The sequence below is a fragment of the Meleagris gallopavo genome, chromosome 16, assembly GCF_905368555.1.
Source record: "Meleagris gallopavo chromosome 16, MGAL_WU_HG_1.1, whole genome shotgun sequence".
Taxonomy (NCBI): Eukaryota; Metazoa; Chordata; class Aves; order Galliformes; family Phasianidae; genus Meleagris; species Meleagris gallopavo.
In genome coordinates, this window is record NC_139419.1 from 3,409,328 (window position 1) to 3,430,703 (window position 21,376).

The window sequence follows — 21,376 nt, forward strand, 5'->3', positions numbered from 1 at the left end:
TTGGAGCATGCAGTGTACAAAATGCAGCTCCACTGCCATAAGTAATAACAACAGTCAAAGCTCAGAAAGGTTATGAAGGGCAGGGAGAATTCAAATGCAAATGAGAGTGAGGAGAAGCTCAAAACTCCAAATGTTAGCTTGTGTATATATATATATATATATGTATGTATGTATATGTATATATATATGTATATATATATATATATTTTTTACAACATGTGAATATCGCATCGGATAATAACAGGATAATAAATGCAGCCATTTGGGGAAATCTTAGACCTAACACGTGCTACCTCTTACTCTTCTGTGAGAGGAAATTGCCATAATTTAATCCTAAATTAGACAGTTAATTTGACTCAAATTCGTGTCCATTCTTTCTATTATTCCTTCCAGCTGATGCAAGATTTTCCACCCGTGCTTCGATTTCCACCTTCAGTTCCTTGTGCTCTAGACTTTGGGCATTATATCATTTTTTTCACTCCTGGTAAGGAGGCAATGAATCAATTTATTGACAGTGCTCTAAGAACGTGAATGAACAACAGAAGCAAGAGGGAGAAAGGACAAAAAATGGTCAATGAAACCTGATTATATCTGCTCCTCAAGGCATAAATCACCACAGGGCAAAAACTTATACAAATCCTATTTTTATACCAGTTTCAGAGGCATAACCACAATGTTTTATTATCTTAGTTCTAACAGTCCCTGCACTGAACCACTCCAGCCTGATATTAAGACATACCTGGATTCCCTTTAGGTTCACTCTTCTCTTGAGTCGAGCTTGATCAGGCAAGAAGAATTTGTTGTCTTCTGGTGAGTCTTCTGATGTGGAGGAGTCATCTGCTTCCTGACCATTGGCTTTTGGGCTCGAAGTGCCAAAGGTCTGGGAGATAATAGTGATGGGCAGATTGCGTGGCAAACTCTGAAGATCAGAAGGAAAGACTTCTGAGAAGGAGTTTGGTACAGCTCCTTATGACTCCCCTTAAGAGCAATCTGACAGGACTTTCTGTGAGTTGAGAGCTTCAGAAGCTCATGCAGAATGTGGCCCAGTCCCAAATCAATAACTCCCCATATCTGTTTTCTGTTCAGTGGAGCATGTTCCTCAAAAGAATTCACAGTTTCTACCCCAGTGCAAAAATGCATTCCTTTTGCACTTCTTTCCCTTACAATTCAAATCAGGATGTGAAATGCCAGCCTTTGAGAACTGTGTTTCATAGTTTCTACGCCAGTGCAAAAATGCATTCCTTTTGCATTTCTTTCCCTTACAATTCAAATCAGGATGTGAAATGCCAGCCTTTGAGAACTGTGTGCAAGACACAGACAACGTGATCCCCACTGTACCGAAGAAATTCTTGGAGTATTGACATTTAGTAGAAGGAAGTAGTTTTTTTTGTTAATTCACAGAAGGAATAGAGTACCCTCTTCATTCCAAGTGGAAATATTTTAAAGACAGAAATCCTAAAAAAAGAATGCAAGCACATCTACCTCATCCCTACCTGGTCATGACAATTATTGTCCTTAGAGAGCCTTCGGAGTTTGCACTCTAAGTTAACAATGCAGGCTTCTTTCCGAACCATTTCAATTCGGAGTTCATCATTTCTCTCCTCCAGCTCCCGAATCTGCTTCCTGTACTTATCTTTTTCAATCAGACAATGTGAATATTGTGTCTGAGCCTCATCACGTGAGCGGAACGCCTGCGGTGGACAGAAGAATCTGTTTTGCATTTGGGTCTTCTCCCGATGGTTTTGTTTCTAATGCATTTGGAATAAGGACTTCAGAAATTGTAACCATCCACCAATTAACATAGCAGTAAGGACCAGGGTGCGTGCCACAGTAGTATCATTAAAAATAATGATAATGAGGGTGGTTCATTTCCAGCTCCCTCTTGGCAGGTGGCAAAATAATCTAGAGTGCAAATTGGGTCACTTGACACTGAGACAAAACCTGCAGGAGCTGTTGCTAAGTTCTTGGTTCTGCCTGGTGGATGCTACACTGTGGGAACAGCATAATATTACCCTGTGTAAAATTACTTCCATAAATACCAATTTCTTGTAAATGTTCATGTTTTCGTGGTGTTTTGGATCCAATTACCCATAATTCCCTAGAGTGTCACAGAAGAGATATAAGCTTTTGCTACAAATTTTCCCCACTTCAATACTTAGATACCTGGTCTCGCTCCTTCTCCACCTCTTCTAGCTGTATCATCACAGTGTTCATACGGTGCTTATACATCTCACAGTCTTTTCCTAGTGTTGAACACTTCAACTCCAAATCTTCTTTCTCTTCAAGATACTGAGAATAACAGTCTGTTAGCTACCACTGCTCTTAGAGGTCTTTTGGGTACCAGCCTGACATATCCTGCTTCTTTTCATCCTTTATTTCTCACCTTGTCTCTCAAGTCCTCCACATGACGAATCTCCTCTTGGAGATTAAAGATCTTGTTGACCAACTCATGACGATCTTCCAGTGCCTCCTTACGATCGTGCTCCAGGATATCCAAAATGGCTTTGTCTGAATCTGGTAAACTCCGCTTGTCAGCCTGAGGAAACATGTTTTTAATAGACAGGCCGGGGAAAGAGAAAAGAATATTGCAGGAAAAATAAAAACAAAGACAGTAACAAACAAGAGGAATAGAAAATGAACATGGTATTGCAATGGGAAAGCAGCAGAAGGAATGGACATTCGTTCATATTTTAAGATATTGTCAAAGAAGATGAATAAAGGCTGTCGTGCTGTCAGAATAGTCTGATGAAGGAACAGTTTTACTGTTTTATTGTGCTGGCTATAATTTGATCCATTTTGGATGCATTCACAATTCTTCACTCCAAGCCCTGCATTCAAAGTTCTTCTCTATTAATCAGCTCTCACTGAACACAAAATTCATCCTTTGCCAAAGAGCAGGGCCTAAGAAAACATTCTGGGACATTTTTAAAGCATGTATAGGCTTTGGAGGGCTATGCTTAGAGAATATTAAACATGCCTGAAAGTAGCTTGTACCTCTGTTTCATTTTCTGTGGTCTCTAGCAATACTTCTTTCCTCTCAGCTTTAAAATTATCAGGATTACCAAAGCAGGTTTCAATGAATAAATTGTCATTCACAATTAGCCATAAATGGAAAACAAAAAAGGAACAAAATGCAAGCAAGTATCGTGCTTATTTGTTTCTAAAATACTTAGACTAAGTTGGAGATTTCAGTGACATTCTGGCTACCTAATTAAGTAAATATTTCTAAAACAAACTGCCTTTTGTTTAGTTATAATTTCTCTTAGGAGATTTTCAACCTTGTTTTGAGATATTTCTCGATCATTTCTTTATTTCCTCAGGTCCTGTAAGACGATCAATATGAGACTGCCTACATGGACCACAACTCTGAGAGTCTTCTGCACTACACACTTTTTCAACCTTTGAATTGGATTTGTATTAGAAGTATGAATTGTTGGACACTGCTAAAGGCTAAAGCCATGTTCCAAAATGCATTCTATTGATATTAAGTGTCATTTTAAAAGGCTTCAAGCCTTGCCCAGCAAAGTGCTGAGCACTCACACACATCTCAGTATTTGACTATGTTCTTTACAGAGCAACACAGTGCTAAATTAGCTGCATATCATACTTTTTCCCCATCTGCCCAAAAAAGGGTCAGTTAAGACACTTGTGCACAGCAGTGTTCTGTGGGGCATTCTGGTAACTAGTGACAAACCAAGAATAGAAACCTTTACTATCCCATGCTTCATCAGGATCTTTTGGCACAATAGCACAGAAGAAGAGTCACTAACATCTAGGCTGTTGTTTAACACAGCTTTGTAGTGACAGATTGGTACAAAGAACCACAGCAGGGTTAAGGAAGGAGCTGAATGCTCATTAGTTAAACCGCTGTGCTCTGCACCAAGGGCAAGCTCATTTCCCAACAGCTTGACTTAATAGATGACAACAGTTTTGGTAGAAGTCCTCCTGGGGTACGTGAGATAGTGTGGGAGGAGAGTGTGGGAATGCCTGGAGGCAAGGAATGGTCAAAGCTTTCTGAACCCATCACCTGGGTAAGCAAGAGAGGTAAGCTGAAGTGGCAGAGCTTTTCGGTGTAGTGGTACCTGAATGATGGACTGTAACTCCTGGATTTTAGTTTTCATCATCTCGTTTTCCCGCTCCAGCTCCAGCATCTGTTCCTTTTTGGGTCGGTTTTCAATATCATTTTTCAGTTTCAGTGACTGGTTCCTCTCCAGCTTGCATTCCTCTTCCACCTTGTTCAGGCGGTGCTTCAGCTGGTCAATCTACAGCGGCCAGGGAGCAGTGAGAAGGAGAGACAGGGAAGACAAGAAATCATTTCAAGCTCAGGTATTGACTGTTTTGAAAACATTCTCACCTTCGGGTGAAAGCATACTGTCATAGGTGGAAAAAATAGCTTAAACTGTGAATGCTAACAAGCAGATAATTGGGTAGATATGCATGTGTGATAAATGCCCTGATCTGAACTTCTGAACTCTCAAGCAGAAGTTTACTACTTGCTAGCTATCCCAGGTACGGGCCGGCTGTAAATTTTGGTAACATCTGAACTAGAGTAAGAGCATCATATTCTCAATTCTCCAATAAATAAAGAGATACGAGACAGATATACTGCTCACGAGGCTGACCACACACTGTGCTTCTGCACATAGGCTATTTGGATTGGGAAAACCAGAGACTTGCGGCTCTGGAATGAAAAGAGAGGCCCCCAGGAAGTGGCTTCAGAATGAAGGGAGCCTAGAAAGAAAGAGGTGATGATCCTGACTGGGGAAAAGGTCTGAAAGTGGTGGAGTAAACTGGAGGTCAGAGTGATGTACAGATACGAATGCTGGGGGATAGTCAGGGACATCGGCCATTAACACTGACTGGTGGCAGCGAGAAGGACAAAGCAACACAAACTGCTGACCAACCTTCCTGTGGCATCTCCCTGCAGGGAAGGGATACTGGGGCTCAGAAAAGGTGGCACTGAGGTGAGGGAGCAATAAATGACTGTGAAAAATCAAAGTGCTGTAAAAACGTCTAATCTCATCGGTTCTAAAATAAACCTCAGCATCCAGATCCACTGTGGGTAGCTGTTTATTCTGCCTCACCTGTGACATACCCATAAGCATAAATTTCATGGCACTTGAAGTAATTCTTTCTGTTTTATAAGTGGTCCCAAGATACTCCAGTACTTGTTATGAGGCTTTTTTGAGGAAAACACTGTAATGTAAGCCTGAATAACTGTCATGCTGCATATTGTTGAGCCTGAAAAGCTAAAATTATGATTTTAGCAAACAATGTACGTTATGTCCTGCTCATTTCATACAAGCGTGTAAATTATCTGCCACTGATACACAACACTGCAGTAGGAATTTCAGAACCTTGATGCCTTTAATCATCTGAGTGAGCAAAGCAAATGAGCTCTACACCTCTCTGCTATCCGCGGAAAACTCACTTTGCCACTGGCATCCTCCATTGCTACTTCTGATTAAAGAAACCCAGAGCATCTCTCTCACCTCGAGCTGCAGGTCTCGGCTCCTCATCACAGCCATGCTCTTCTCGTCACTCAGTTGGGCATATCTCATGGCCAGATTGTAGTTCTCATCCTTCACCTTGACCAGCTCATCATTGTAGTTGTTCCTTTCCTCCTTCATCTTGTTGTATCTCTCCTGGAAGGTCATCAGCTCTATCTTGTTCAGTTTTAGTTGCTTTCGCTCATCTTCCAGCTGGCGAGACTTAGCCAAGAGGTCGCAGCGCTGCATGTCTTTCGTCTTTACTTGCTGCTGGAGCTTAATGATCTCATTCATCAGGAAATGGGTAAGGCCTTCATGTCCCTCCTCCACTGAAAATGTTTGAACAGCTTATCAACTTCTCATAAAGAAACCTAACGCTAAGCAGGATCGGCAGAACTCAATGTGAAACAAGAGCCCCGAATTATGTACGTGTGGAATATGCACAAACACACACTTATACATCTAACTGGCAACAGGACAAGTATTACACAGCACACTATTACCAGAATCACAGTATACAAACGTACAGCTCGTTTGGATTCTACAAGCAGCGCTAACATTTGTTTTATTGCTTCAGCTGAGCTGACAGGCCTGTGGAAATAGCACAAATTTTGTAAAATGGACGTGTACATGTACAATTAATCTGAATCCTTCAGGTGTACTGTGCATGTGTCAGCTATCAATGTAAATTACATCTGCTGAGACCTCTTGTAGTGGCTTTCATTCCATCTGAAGCTCTTCAGCCCCATTCAGACAACTGAGACATTCCCTTTCTTTATACTTCCCTCATTGCTCCCTCCTTGTGAACTGAAGGGGATTGAAAAACTGCAAGATGCTACTAACAGACCAGCTTTCATTTGCAGTTCTTGCCTGAAATACAAACCCAGTCTTCAAGACGGTCCTTATTTCAACTGATCCTACTCACCAACAATAGTGGAAAACCTCCGTGTGGGCTCCTTTCCTGTCACCAGTTTGTAGAGCTCAGGGTAGTAAAACTCCAAGCTCTCCAAGAAAACCACATAGCCCCTCTGGCCCTTGGTGTGAAGAATGTCCAGCAGCCGCCCTGAGTACAACCCAGAGAGAACAGAGAGGTGACATAACAGCACTGTGAGAAGCATAAGCATTGTATCCCCGAAGTCAGACTAGTCTTGGGTTTGTCTCTGCCACAGAAATGCGCTGTGGAAAACATGGCTGGCTGGGTTCAGCTGAACTCATGAAGTAATGCCATGTATTCCTTATGTCTGTGCAGATTATTACTCTAAAGGTGTGCAGGAAAATCGTCCTCAGGAGCAGAAATTCCAAACGAAGCCTCCCCCAGGAGCACTGACATGCTGGGATGGCAGACCCAGCACTGACAAACCATGAAGCACCACAAGGCAGTGGAGAACTTGCTCTTGGAATGGCTGCTGCTTATGCAAACTGAAATGTCTGCCACAGTTGTGATGGGAATACGAACCTCACAAGCTCCAGCCTGCACAGCAGTGGCAAGAGTCATTGTTATCAAAATACCAGCAGCAGATTCCACCCTTTTCGTTAAATCTCCTGAAAATGGGATGTAGGGTTTCCATGTGGTAATCTGTAACTCAATATGGGTTCCCTCCAGACTCAGCAAGGTAATGCAGCTGAGACAGGGATACAGATGTAGCCACTCATAAAATAATTACCTGCTCGGTTAATTTTGGAGGGCAGCATAAGCGAGTTAAGCACCTCATCTTCATCTTGCTCATCGATTACTTTGCACTGCCGCAGGTACGGGGTCAGCTTGGCTGGATTGATGTACCGGCTCAGCATGTGCCGGTTGCACTCCACATTCTCCCACAAAGCTTCCTCCTCATCTTTCAGTGTCTCCAGGCAGTCATCCATCTCTGGCTCTCCTCCTTAAGAAGGGAAACAATTGGCATATGAGCATCAAACAGGGCGCTTTATATCCTGCTACTTTTTTTTTGGTGGCTTCCATGTTACATTGGATGAGTTTAAAATCACTTCTAATGCTGAGTTTGCCCTATATTGAAACTGCTTGAACTGAAGTGCAGCCTTTTCACAACTCATCTGGAAAGTGACAGTTCAGAGAAGTTCTATCTTGAGCCTATGAACTATTGCATATTGCTTGCGAGTGATGAATCTGTAGCTCTGCTAAGCCCACGAAGGTCTCTTTAAGTCAGAGTCCCTCTTCATAATAGAAACAATGGTAAAGGACACGGTGCAATGCAAGGAAGGATAAGAATGCACAGAATCCAGAGCAGAGACAAATAGTTGCTGCAGGCACCTAATTATGCCATTCTTACCTCCTCTGCTCCTCTCAGCTGCACAGATTGGAATTGCAATTCTCCTGCATAAACGTGATGAGCCAACTCATGTAAATGAACCTCAGGAAGAGTTAACATCCAAGTGAGTAGTTCTGTATGTCTGTCCTTTGTAGCTGTGTATGGACTGACTGACATGGGGGTGAACGCAGGCACCTGTGAGCTCAGGCCTGGCCCTCGAGTCAGAAAACATTCTTGACTCATAAAAAGTTATCACATGGCCTCTCAGTGCTTGCTCAGCAATTTCCTGCCAGTTCCTAATTTGTAACCACCTCATTAGAGAAGGTTACAAGGCAGGCAATGAGGTGAAAAACTCTGTACTAAAGTTAAGTCAATAGCAGAGAAGCTGTAAAAATCTTTCCCTCTTAAATTTGTGATAAATGTCAAACTCTGGAACCAAGTCCTAGTTTTGCATTCTTGCTTTTCCAAGCTCTTGCAACACAGATGGCATGCAACAGTTCAGCTTCTATTCCAAGAGTTCTCCTAGCCCACCAGAGGCCACGGTACAAAACAACGTGCTGCTCCCAGGCCATAAGAGATGGAGCTGTGCTTTATGAGGCTTTTCTGGTAATCAGTAACTAAAGAGCTCAAAAGCAAGCCTTGTTTTTCTAGGACCAGAAGGGCTCTCTCCAACACGTTATAATTTCCTTAGCTTCTGTAGAAACTGCAGAGCGTGCTGCATTACGCTGGGCAGAGCCAGCTATTATAGCCAAAGGCTATTAACTCCTTATTCTGGAAAGTATAAATGCAAGTGCTAATCTGCTGGATAATGTGTCTGTCAGTGTTCTATCACAGTCGGATGCAGAGCTGTCCTACAAAAAGCCCTTTCCTTGCGTAGTGCTTTCAAAGGCTGTACCACAGTGTCCAAATTTCCAGGCTGGCCTTCAGCATCCCCCCCCCCCCAAAAAAAATGGAATGGCTTCCTCATGGATAGGTAACAGAACTGCCCATTTTGCTCTCTCTCACACTCCAGAATTCTTTTCTTTATCATTTCATATCCCAGGAAGCACTTCCTCAGCATTTGCTCTGACTGTACACAAACAGCAGCTCTGTGGCTGCCAACAGTGGGGCCAAAAGAGACGGCTGCCCCCAGAGGAGGGAAGAGCTGTGCTGCAAGGTGCAATCTTAATTAATCTAAATTGCAAATTTAACACACACTGCACAACTGGAAAAGCTGAACTTCTGGGAGAAGGCAGCAAGGTCCTGCAGTATTTTAGTCATCTCAAAGCCACAGCTATCACAACTAAACAAGGGTATCTTGCAGGCCCTTTGTGTGGGGAGGTGTTCCACTGAGCTCCCAGGTGCATCTCAGCAGCACTTGCCTGACTTTTGTAAATTGCAAAATATCCAACAGCCTGCTGCATCGAACCAGAACTTATTGCACTCTGTGTCAGCAGTTCCCTGAGGACATTAGTAAGGGATTTAAACAATTCAAAGAAAAGTTCACTCATCAGCATAATTCTCAACGTGAATACATTTCTTACATGATATGATAAATATATTTAACAAATAATCCTTCATGTATGGGCATAAGAGATCTGTTATTTTTCTGCTGTGGTTCCATGCCCAGAGTACAAACCTCAGGTAACCCCTCTGTCTTTTGCAGCTTTTCCGAAGACAACAGAAACCAAAGGGTGATATTAAAACAGCACCCTTCATAGGAACCACATCGTTCTTTGATTTAGTAAATAATATAACACTGAATAAGAAATAAAATACTTGTGGACGGGTCAAAGTTTTGTTCTGTTGGTACAAAACCAGGCGTGACAAGCGAAACAGTTGGACACCGCTAAAGGATTGCACGAGGGGACTCCATTTTAAAAGGAGATTTTCAGCAGTGCATCTGTTCTGCAGGATTTTGAAGGACCTTCCTCCCTGCTTCCTTGCTGTGATGATCCTGCACAAAAGTTGTTCTCACTTATAGGATAAAAAGGCAGACTTAAAATGCTTTCAGCTGTGTAATCAGCTATTTCATCTGCTGGCTGTTATCCTTACTTCATTTCTGACTCCAGCACCTCTTGAGCTGTAACCTAACATATTCACAAGTTGTGATAAGTCAGAAAGACTGCATTGTCCATTACAAATCACAGGTGTGAAGTCACAGACTCAGGCTGACTTCAGCAGGCATTAGCCAAAAAGAAGTAAGAATTGCCACAGCAGTTAAAAAAATTGCTCTCCTGCTGCTCCTTTCAGTAGTTAGTACACAGTGTAGCTTTTAACTGCAGGAGATCTTCATCCAGTAATAATCTCAGCCAGTCCCATCCATTTCAAAGGCATCTATAGATGCAGACAAATAAAGAGAATCCCTTTTTACACTGAATGAAACATTCTATTCTCTTCATCTCCCTAGCTCTCTCAGGGACTATCCTTCTCATGGCTGTTATGCACAGATGAATCTTCCTCCATGTTTGCTATTTTTTCTTTTATTTTCCAACCAAACAAATCACCTTGCCACTAAAGCAGTTCTCTGTTCTCACTCTAGCTCCATACTTTCATATGTCAGTGACACTTCACCAATCAAGGGAATAAAGCCTCCAGGCTTCAGAACCAGGGCTTCTGTAAAGTTTTCTCCATCAAAGCTGATACGAGGCTTCATTTCTGTGATTAATTTCCTGTTGGTGCAGAAATTAACCCTTCAGTTACTTCATTATTTGCATCCCTTGTTGTGAATTCCTGGCAGCTTGTTAATATTGGAACATACTGCAAATGGAAGCTTCAGCTGGCACTGCTGGGTTCTTGATATACTCTTCATGAAATGCAAAAAAGTGGGTTTTGCCCTATACTGGGAAGTAGGAGGAAGTTTGTTTTGGAAGGGGTGAACTGTTAAATGCTTTGGACTTGTGCATTTGTCACAGATGTTGACAGAACGGCAGTATTTGAAGAGAAACCATAACACAAATTGTGCAAATTGTATGTCAGCATGAACATAAATTTGCTCATCTTAAATGTTAAATGCGTATACAAAACAGGAAAGGATTATGTGTAAATTAGCACACTTTAAAGCAAATGTAAAGATGGAAAGAAGTCTTTTGAAGCTATGTGTATTACCCTCAACATTTTGAGGCCATTTGCATCCTTTATGTATGCATATCTCCAGACTTCATGGGGTATGCCCTTTCTCCCTCAAGTTTGTCCAGCATCTTAGATGACAACATAAAACAACAGGGAGGTTTTTTCAACAGCTGCTTATATGGATAGAAGTAGATTTGCAATATCAGAGAACCACAAAACCACAAGGGGATTTAGAGCTATGTTTAATTTTAGAGGAAAGCCACAGTTTTAAGTGTGATAAAGAACTTACATCCCTTTGCTTAAGGAGACAGGAGAGCTCTGTTTGCACTACTGCCTCTCTGAAACGCTCGATACCAGCTGTTTCCAATTGTATTGGCTGCAGTGCTGTATGTTCTGCAGTACTGAAAACCACTTTTCAAAGGCTTAAATATTGATTAAGATGACAGTTTGCTTGCCTACGCTTGCAAGGTGTTCACCATAGAGTTGCCTAAATCTGAACCCCCAATTAAGAGGAGACAAATTCTTAACCCGTCTTTGATGCGAAAGAATATAAAGTGCAGGTTCTCAGTGTGCCCACCTGGTAGGACTCATTCATCAGAGACTGCAGAACCACTGAGATGAAAAGGTCCAGAAAAGATATTTATTATTAACCTGGTTTTATTACGTCAGGTTTCGTTGGCCCAAGAACACTTTCTGAAGCCAGCAGCACTGTTGAACAGGCTGGGCTGTATTTCTCTTTCAGGTCACAGTCATAGAAAGAACTACTTTGTATATATCAGAACTTCTTCTTTGAATAAAAGATTCATCCAGCCTACTGAATGCCACAGCTCCAATAAAATATACAAGAAAAATATTGAATAAGTATATCAAAGCGGAAGAACACTAAAGTAGGAAAAGAGCAGGAAACTTCAAACTCAAAGTAGGAATACTTTAGCACAAATATTTTCTGTCCACTCCCACTGAGTCGATCTTTCTGTTAAATGCAGCATACAAATCCACTCAAAGTCATGCAAAGCTGCAGTGAGGTAAACCTGGATCTCTCCAGTGAAGCCAGACAACAGCTACAGTCATAACCACTACTCACATTTTCTAAATAGCAGAGAGAACCAAGACAACCTCCTAACTTTGTCAAAGGGCTCTAAAGGCACATTCATCTTGCTTTTACAAACATAAGAGGGAAGGAAAATTCCCCTGATTTTCATAATTATTATCTCAAGAACAACCAAGCGAGAGGAAAAGAAATGAAGAATTCTGTCATGTTACACTTTCAGTATCTCTGCTCTGTGAAAAAGAATGAAGGCAATAGAATAAATCAGAGACTTGTCTCTAATCACTATTCCTCCCCTAGCAGAAGAGGCCAGAAGAATTAATACTACAGGAGCTCTCTTTAATTACCTCTTCCTTTCCCTTTAGTTACTCTACTAAGAACAGATCCATTTAACACTATCTCAGCAAAAAAGAAATGGGCACAGATAAAGCAAGGATCAATTGTAGGCGTTGTTAATGCAGTACACCCAATGGTTTGCTTATTATCCTCTAAACCAGAAAACATTGTGTGCAACAAAGACAAACTAGTTTCTCAGAATTGCAGGATAATATCTCAATACCTTAATAATATTGCTTTGAATTCCACACTTACTGCATGTAGCTTTTGTCTGCTTTTGCACCTGCGTACAAAACACTGTCATGTACCCATCAGATTCTGGAGAAAAAAACTGCACCTTAACAATGCTGTTCTGCACAACAAAATATTGTTATGAAAGATCTTAATCAGTCTAAAAATACTTATTAGGATCCTGTAGTGATCTGTGATTCATAAAAGGCAGAGATCTGCGCTTTACAGCTTTGCTCTCCATCTGGTGAAGATATCGAAAGTCGACATCCTTTTCAGGTCTGCCAGTTCAGAACTTGGGAGCTCTTACCATGTTATCACACAGGAAGGAAATGACTAATTTTGTCTCAATAGCAAACTGAAAGCAGATTGCGTTACTCTGAACATGCAAGATCCAATCAGATTGGTTGTAAAGCACATATTACCCATAATAAACAAAGAAAATGGAAAAAATTCTCCTCTACAAATAACTTAAAGAAATGCAGCAGTGATGTTTTGACGACTCCATTTTTGTGTCTGTCAGTTTTTCTACACATAGGGAAGATGTTCCTAGCTTCCTCAGCACTGTGCCCACTAAGCACCACTGACAGAAGGGTGAATTTACGAGCAGAGACAGAGGTTGGAGTCATCTCCAACCAGCATTAGGACCCAGGTTAATTTAGAAATCGAGCTCCTCTCTGGTGAGTGGTAGAGAAATGGGTCTGTTCAGAACTACATCCCACCATTTTAAACTTCTACCTCAGAATTCCATGTAAATTTGGTTCCCAACCAGTTGTTGGTTGGGTTATCTCTACGGTCGTCCAAAAGATTTGTCCCTTCAGATGCCAGTGCTTGCTATCAGACTACTCTTTTCTTCTATTATTTATGAATCTGACATCCAGTTTTCAGAAACTGTTAACATCAGCATTATTAAGTGATAATGTTAGTGATGGTAAATGAGAAATGAGACAGGCAACCAATGAGAAATGGCGCGAAGATATTTGAGGAAAAAGACGAGATTTAGTGTTGAAAGAATTGTGAGAAAAAGGGAAATGGAAATATAGAAAGGGAGCAGGATAAAGAAAAAGAAAGTCAAAGAAAGGGGAAATCAACAGAATGGAAGTGAAGAACAGAAGTGAGGCACAGATGAGAACGGGAAAAGCCTTAGTAAAGGCAAAGAGAAGCAATGTGGGGTGTAAAGCAAAGAAAGGGATAAATAGAGAAGGCCCTGTCACCGATCCTGAGACATCAGAAATTAGTGCTACTTCTGGGCATGCAAATCAGGAAAACAGCACAACAATTTGCATAAATAATTTACCACAAGGATTTAGTGTACCTATTTAAAAGGATTTGCAAAGTAGCAGCGGCGAGCTGAAAGCCCGACATTTAATAAAAGCTTTAATCTACTTATTCTCCATTCCGTTACGCATGACGATGAGGACAGCAGAAATCACTGGGCTAACGCAGTACAAATGTTTGTATGTCTGGCCTTTCTTCTTGAGAGCAGCATTAACTACTGACAGGAACGTTTTCTTTCAGCTAATGTGTGCTAAAAGCAAAGATCTAAAAAAGAAGCTGTCATCCTCAGGCTGTGAAGGGCTCGTGAGAACGCTGGCCCAAGAAATGCTTCAGAATTTATTATGGGGTCTCAGGTTAATTCTTTTTCTTTGAGATTAACTCATCCTGTTTTTACAACTGCTAATGAGATTTTCAGTAGTTGAGAAGGAGGCACAACTGGGGGCAAGCAGATAGGAGGGTGTGATTAGGAACCTTCCTGCCATCGGATCTGGAGTCTTGAATTTAAAATTCAACTTAGCCAAACATTCAGATGGATTTGATGATTGCAGGTTAGGTCCCAGTAAATGTGTGCTCACTTTACAACAAGCAGCATGTTCCTTGGTTCAGAGAGCCAGTGCTTATAAGCACTTTGTATAGACTGAGCTACATAAGAACTCAGTAAGGTCAGTGATTCATTAGCTGATGCAAGCACATGAAACTTGCATAACCCTACGAAAACAGCCTGTTTCTCATCAGTGCTATTAACACTTCCATTAATACAACTAGTTGTACTAAACAGGCAAAGAGAAGTTTGAAAATTTGAAGAATGAACAAATACAAAGCTGTCATACGCCCTCATAAAGGTCAACTTTACAAGTCTACTCCAAACACTACAAAAATAACCCACCTGCCAACTGTTTGCTGTATTATAACAGCAGCATATACTGACTAGGATGAGAACGTGGATGACCTAACTATCTCAAGTGCACTATGCAGAGGTGTAGCAGCTCTACATACAGCTCTGTAAAGACTTATCCAACCTTCCTTAGCTCTTTGCAACTATTTGAAGCACAGAACAACTGCAAAGAACAGACTGCTCCCTCGCATGTGCTATTTTGCTGCCTGAAGAAGCAAGCCAGCCGAGCACGAAGACGCAGAAGTAAACTGGGTGCCACTTGGCAAGAATAAGTATACAATAGATCAAATCAGTGAAGCTGAGGGAGGACAGAACTCTAGAGGGAATCAGAAGGAGCTCGCTATTTTGAAATCAAAATTCTTCTTTTGCATGGAAATGGTTGCATGTGGTTTACGAACAGATTTTTCCCACTTATGCTTTCTGGTCACCTCTTCTCTGTGTCTCCTCCTTTCTTGCACTGCTATAGTGGGACTGTATCACACAGCACCGGAAACATACACCCACCATCCTCTCTCTCAAACTTGCTGTCTATATATAGCAGACAGAACCGTGCGGGGGGCTGCCTGACTTCCCTTTTCTTCTGAACAGCGACTGTGGGCAACTGTCAGCTCTGACAAACACCGTGGAGGGAAGTCTTAAAGAAGTTCTGTCCTGACCCAGAGCTGCATGCCTGGCTGCAGCAGGAGCTGCAGGATGCTGTGCCGACTCTCGCTTCCCACAATGCTGGTGCTGCTGGGCTCAGCTCTGCACAGCAGAGCAGCTGCCCTGCAAGGTGTGCAGCAGAGAGCAGGAAAGCAACCTGCAAAAAAACAGAGAGAATTCACTCTGCATCCTGCAGGAGGGCTCCTTTAGTTCACTTCTGTAGCAATTTAAAGCTGCCTGATTCTTTCTTCTTCAGTGGGAAAGGACTCCATTTCTGTAAGCGGTGGCTTCTTTACGATCTTGGCTTGCTGTCCTGGGGAAGAGACCACGCCAAACACATGGCAATTCTGTGATATTTCCTACTGCCAACACGTTGCAAGGAAGGATTAAGTATCTCCTGTTGCTTTATCAATAACAGAATCCTTTGCTCTGATGATATGGAATAAAATACTGTGAACCTTTGGTGTGGAAAACTGACCCCAAAAAATTCACTTACCGTAGGAAGATATTAAACTCTGTTCCCATCAGGAAACTCAACATCAGGCCAGCTCAACATGTATCTTTGGAAAAAAATCAAGTACGAAAGTTCAGAAATACCAAATGTTTGACTGCTTGTTCACCTGAGTGTGGTCTCTCAGAAGGAGCCCACATGAGCGGGGGCTGCGTTCTATTGGGTTCTCTGCTGACTGTGGAAATAAGTATTTGTGAAAACAGAAGCTGCAAACTGATACACTCCATCTGTGAGCATCCCAATCTTTAAGCATAGGCAGCTGCTGCAGAACAGCATTTATGAGCAGTATTACAAAAGCAAGATTTTCAGGATGACAGTCACCTGAATTCCAGTCCTTACAAGAAGAGTTACCTTGATACAGCACGTGGTAAAGCATCACAACACACTCAGTCAGTGGAAGCTTTTTCCCCCTCTCATTCTCCCAATTTATGCCTTGAAGCATAACAATTCCTCATATGCTATCTGCATTAACCGTACCTGGTAGCTTAAAGCATCACAGGCGAACAACTCTGAGCAGAAAAGCATTTGCTTTAAATGCGACACTGTCTGTAAGCAGCAAGGTTACATGCAGTATGAGCAGTAGTGAATGGTTCTGCTTCCTCAGGGTTGATTTCCCCTATTTCTCATTCCTACTCAAGGGCACAACATGTAATTAGGGTCAGATTTTCAAAGAGCGGAGGTGGAATTTAGGCATTAAAATAAATGGCCAGGTTTTTGCATGGCTTGCTTCAGAGTGTGGGATAGATTGGTGTTATGAGTCACAGAGCTGCTGAGTGCTAAGCCCTCCTAAAGATCAGGTCTTTCTTCCATGCCTAAATTGATGCTGAGCTCTTTCAAAAATCTTTTCTTAATTGCAGCATTCTTTCAATGCAAAGCATTTGAAAAACAAAAGGCCTTTAAATCTTTGGGAGGTGCAAATTCTTACCTATGAAACCACACTCTATATCACCTATAAATTTGGTAACAGCAGTGTTCAGGTAGTTCTGGTTCCCTGTGCTGTGCAAACACTCCAGCAGTATCTGTCCCACAGGGAGGAGAGCTGATGCTGTGTCAGTATTCACTCATGCTAACTTGAAGTCCTTTAAATCCATAAAATATTTTGCTGGTTAACAGATGATGGCAAATACTGCTGCTGATGGATCAACTCTTTCCTACATTTTGTCTCCAGCTGCAATTGAGATTTTAAGAATTAGCTGAAATTTTAAGCTCTGATCCCTCTGGGACAAAACAGAGAATTTTTTTCTGCATGACTAGAAATATTTATTCTAGGAGGAACAAAAATAAAATTATTTTTCCTATGCTGAAAATTAATACAGGGTAGAAACTGCATAAGCTTTTAGATTGGACTCTCCTATCGTTATTTGCTCTATTTATCTTTTTTCTCCCAAAGCTGCCACGTTCAGCCTTGCAGACTCTATTCTGCTGACTCAGCTGACTGGGCCAAAACTCATAAAAATCTATTTTTAAAAGGTCCAGTGGTTTTATTTTCTAATCATAAATATGAAATTTAATTAGCATCTCATTGCTAACGAAGCCAGTGTGGAAGAGGAGGCTGAGGAACCAGGCACAGCAATGGAACCTCAACCGTAACCCAAAACAATTGCAGTGCAGGAGCCAGTTTAACTCCTGCTTCTCTCCACTCAGGTTACAGCTCTTTTAGGAGCTGTCTGCTCTGCTCACAGGTTTTCCTCTTTGATGATAAGGCCTTTCTGTCTTCTACGGCAGAAATTACTCTAGCATGATATAGCACAATATAAAATCAAAACCAACAGCAGAAAAGCTCACTCTGGATTAGAAACAGAAGCAAGGTTGTCATAAAATAAACAGGTCAATAAGTGTTTCAAATCCTCTACAAGCAACACACTCATCACCTGAGTTCTCCAGGGCACTGCAAAACATCAGGGAGATTGCAGGAATTGTTTTAAAGGAAGAACATCCAGGATTTTACATGCCCCTTTAAAACAGAAAACTTGCCTTTTTATTATTAGCTTTCTTAGAAGGACTGTCCTGGCCACCAGCACTGATGCTGCTGCTACTGGGGGACGCCCTTTCGACTGAGAGCTACGCCTTTGCATCTTCTCACTGGAGTTGGTAAAGGACAAGAGCTCGCCACGTGTCTTTGCCCACATTGCCCTATGACAATGACATTTCCCTGGGCAGAGAGTAACTTGAGGGGAAGGAAATGAGAAAAAGGAGTTCTGCTCCTGCTCTGCAGGCGTCCTGGTGAAGCAGCACAGAAAGCAAAACGCCACGGAAGAGAGGACACAGGGAGAAGTGGGCGAGCACCGTGGGAGAGCTCTGAGAAGGCTGGGGAAGGGCAGGAACCACAAAACTTTCTCTGTATACTCACGCTGCAATCGTTCACAGCAAATCAGTGTGGGAGGAAATGTTTGCAAGACCTGTCCTGAGTGAGAGCAATCATTAATGATCTCTGGATTGCTTGTAAAGCTTCCGGAGTGGCTGTGTAGGCATGCCCTTGGTTGCTGTCAATGACATAGTCCTCCAGGGTAAAAAGGGATTTATTAAAGTGCTGCTCACGGTTCCTTTTGGGTGGACCACTGTTTAATTCTTGTACATTCCCTTGAAAAGCTGAAAGCACCCAAGAATGCAGTTGCTGCATTGTAACAACTGGCTGCTTTGCAGTGTGACAAATCCAGCAGCTCTTCTTTGTTATCAGTACTGGGAAGCAGAGGTTATATATCAAGAATCGTTCAATATTGTGAGGCAAGAGCGGCTCAGGGGCAGGGAAGCTTTCTCAGACGCTCTGCCTAATTTTCTCTTGAGGATCACACAGTGCTTTAGAAGTTCTCTTCAGGTTCCAGGGCCAGCACCAGTGAGCAGAGCAGAGTTTTCAGACCATGGTAAAGATCGGTGGTCAGAGCAGCTAAATGACACTCGTGTGTCTACAGGGCTGAAAATGAGTGCACAGACTGCAGCTTCTGTGAGGAGCCATCCTGCTGGACCTCAGCTATCAGCCTCCATCTCACCAGCAAGGCCCTGAGCAGGAGGCACAGACTATTGATGTTCTGATGAAAAGCAACAAGAAGCCTCTTAAAGAACGGTTCGTTTCCAAGACCCTGTATTCACCTTGCTCCTTGCACATAACAGGAAGAGCTTTGGCTCTCAGAAAGTAAAAAAAAAAAAAAAAAAAAAAAAAAAAAAGGAAGGAGAAGCATATACCTTATTTTGATGTCCTGACTCGTTCCCTTCCCTAGAATTAACTCTTTCTATCTCAGTAATCCTGCCAGATCAGAACTGAGGAAGCTGTGAGTAGGAGGACTGCTGCACCAGGAATAGTGAGATGGAGCTACCAAAGGCAGAAGGGAATGTGCAGGTGCTCACCGAGTGGAAGTGATTAATACACAACTTTTGCTGCCTTCTATTGGCAATAAATAAGTTAGGTGCTTTGAAAACTACCTTCTGTAAACCCTTCTCTTGATTCTTTTCTGCAGCACAGTTACAATGAGTTCCCTAAGGCAGAGAGCTGCATTACAGCACCAGTTTTCCTGACATGACTGCTGACAGCCACAGGAAACAAGGCACACGTAAGTGCAAAATATTACCAGCTGTAGGAAAACAAATCAGAAATTCCTGTATAACAAAACATTCCAAGCTAAGTTTAAGTACCATTAAAGGTTTGATACAAGCAAACAAACCTCCAGCCTTCTCTTTCACCCCTGACTCTCCATTACTAACTTGTCTTCTTACATCTGTGTGCTACAGGAAATTTGTTTTCCTACTTCATCACTATTTCCAGCCTCAGAGTACTGCAATATGATGTAGTCATCTAAACTACATCACAACAGCATTAACTATTAGCTACAAGGAAAGACAAGTCACAAGGAAAGACTGAAGTCATCGAATTGCAATTTCCAGCACTCAGATTTTTGGGGGTCTCTTGAAATGTATTAGAAAATACATGAAATATATTTAAAACAGTAGTAAAATTGACAAAATAGCCCAATTTACCTACGTCCTGTTTTCAAAAGTGATGACAATAGAGAAGAGCCTACGCTCCCACTAACAGATAAAGATTTAAGACCCACATCTAACAATGCAGGCAGAGAGAGAACAAGAGGTGGTGCAAGAGGAGCCACAGGCAGCCAAGGCAGGACTTCAGTGTGCTTGCTGCTGGATGCATAACCACAATTTATGCCTGACTATGTTTTAATTACACATTTGCGTGTGTTTGCATTGTTCTGCATTGCAGAAAACTCTAAAACATCACAGAGCTTGACCTTAAATTGATAGCCTTCAAAACAAGTGTTCAAATCCTGATTGTTTCTGCCTCAAAGTTAGCATTTTCCAATTGCTTTTTGCAGATGGAGAAGTTCATTCCTTCCTGATGGTTCTCATAGAGCTCCTGCAGCACCTGCAGAGCCAAGCAGCGCTCTGCACTGTGCTCAGCCCTTCAGTGATGGTGTTACTGCCAACAGCATTTTGTGCAGCAGGACTGATGCTGCTCTCGCTATGGATACGGGCAAGTCACAAAAACACCTTTCTGTATTGTAACACTCCATTAGAGAATGCCCAAGAAATATCATTTTTCCTTCAAACCGCAGAATTTCAGATTAAAAAGAAACTGATTCAGTGTTTCCAGCCTCACAGGAAATGTAATACTCCTTCACTTTTTTTTTTTTTTTTTAATTTTCTAAAAACTAAAGCAGAAGAAAAACACACTCTTTTCTGACCTAAGATGAAAGTTTAAATACTTTTTTTTGTTTGTTTCATTCTGCACCAAAAGCTTTCACAGCAAAAATCGCAAAATCTAGAGAATAAAAGACAGAAGGAAATTAAATCTTCTCCAATAAAGCGTGTTAGACTGAGATCTTCCTGCAAGGCGTGCAACTGAAAATACAGGAATATATTACTGGAAGGATGAAACACATCAAAAATACTTTTAAGCAAATAAATACTGAGATGTATTGGGTCCCATTTTGGCAGGAACTGTGAATGGAAATACCAGAGTGGTGATAGAGAAGATTATTTTCTGCCTCCCCAGGAAGAAAAAAACAGTTTTCAGTGGTAAAGATGGAAAAAGTTCATGGAATTTTCTATTTTCCTTCAGTACGAGGCATTAGTGAAATGAGTTTGATGACCTCCCCAACTACTTCCATCATAAACAATGACAAACACAGAACGGCAACTACTCAGGAGAAGCCCAGAAGCAGATGTGGGCAGCAGCTGCTGCAGCAGGACTTGTTCTGATGCAAGAGGGGGAACATGGAGACAATCCATGTGAAGCTGCAAAGAGGAAGGAAATCTTTTAAACAAAGACTTCATCCAACAGACCTGCGTGGTCAGTGAATGATGAGCACCCCTGGTAGTTTAACTGGGATTGGTGAAAGCCAAAAGCTTCCGAATGATCCTCCCAATGTGATCATCTTGGTTGATGTTTAAGAAGAAAAGACTCAATCACCAGCTGTGCTAAGGATTGGAAAGGATTCCTTTTGTGCTAAAGTGTGTAAATCAGGTATGTCCTGCTAGCATACGGTTTTTTCTGCATTCATATGGCAAAAGCTGATCCTACCTCAGCCAGACATCTGTGCTACACTCACTGCTCAGTGCCTGGGTTCGCCTGCAGAGCTGTGCCAGCAGACACAGCACAAGGAGCTGCTGGGGATCCTTCCATGG

General features: G+C 41.9%; 1 protein-coding gene across 3 annotated transcripts in view; it reads right to left on the minus strand.

Annotated features, from left to right (window-relative positions):
- The window catches only part of CARD11 (caspase recruitment domain family member 11), a 47,760-nt gene that overhangs the window by 13,778 nt on the left and 12,606 nt on the right, over positions 1-21,376 (minus strand). For all 3 annotated transcript variants that reach the window (XM_085237508.1, XM_085237511.1, XM_085237512.1), the window contains 8 exons: positions 7,154-7,366; positions 6,415-6,552; positions 5,493-5,818; positions 4,083-4,262; positions 2,384-2,536; positions 2,164-2,289; positions 1,494-1,691; positions 740-919 (listed from right to left, as the gene is read on the minus strand). In XM_085237508.1, coding sequence (XP_085093634.1) covers positions 740-919; positions 1,494-1,691; positions 2,164-2,289; positions 2,384-2,536; positions 4,083-4,262; positions 5,493-5,818; positions 6,415-6,552; positions 7,154-7,366 — 1,514 coding nt within the window. The remainder of the gene's footprint in view (positions 1-739; positions 920-1,493; positions 1,692-2,163; positions 2,290-2,383; positions 2,537-4,082; positions 4,263-5,492; positions 5,819-6,414; positions 6,553-7,153; positions 7,367-21,376) is intronic.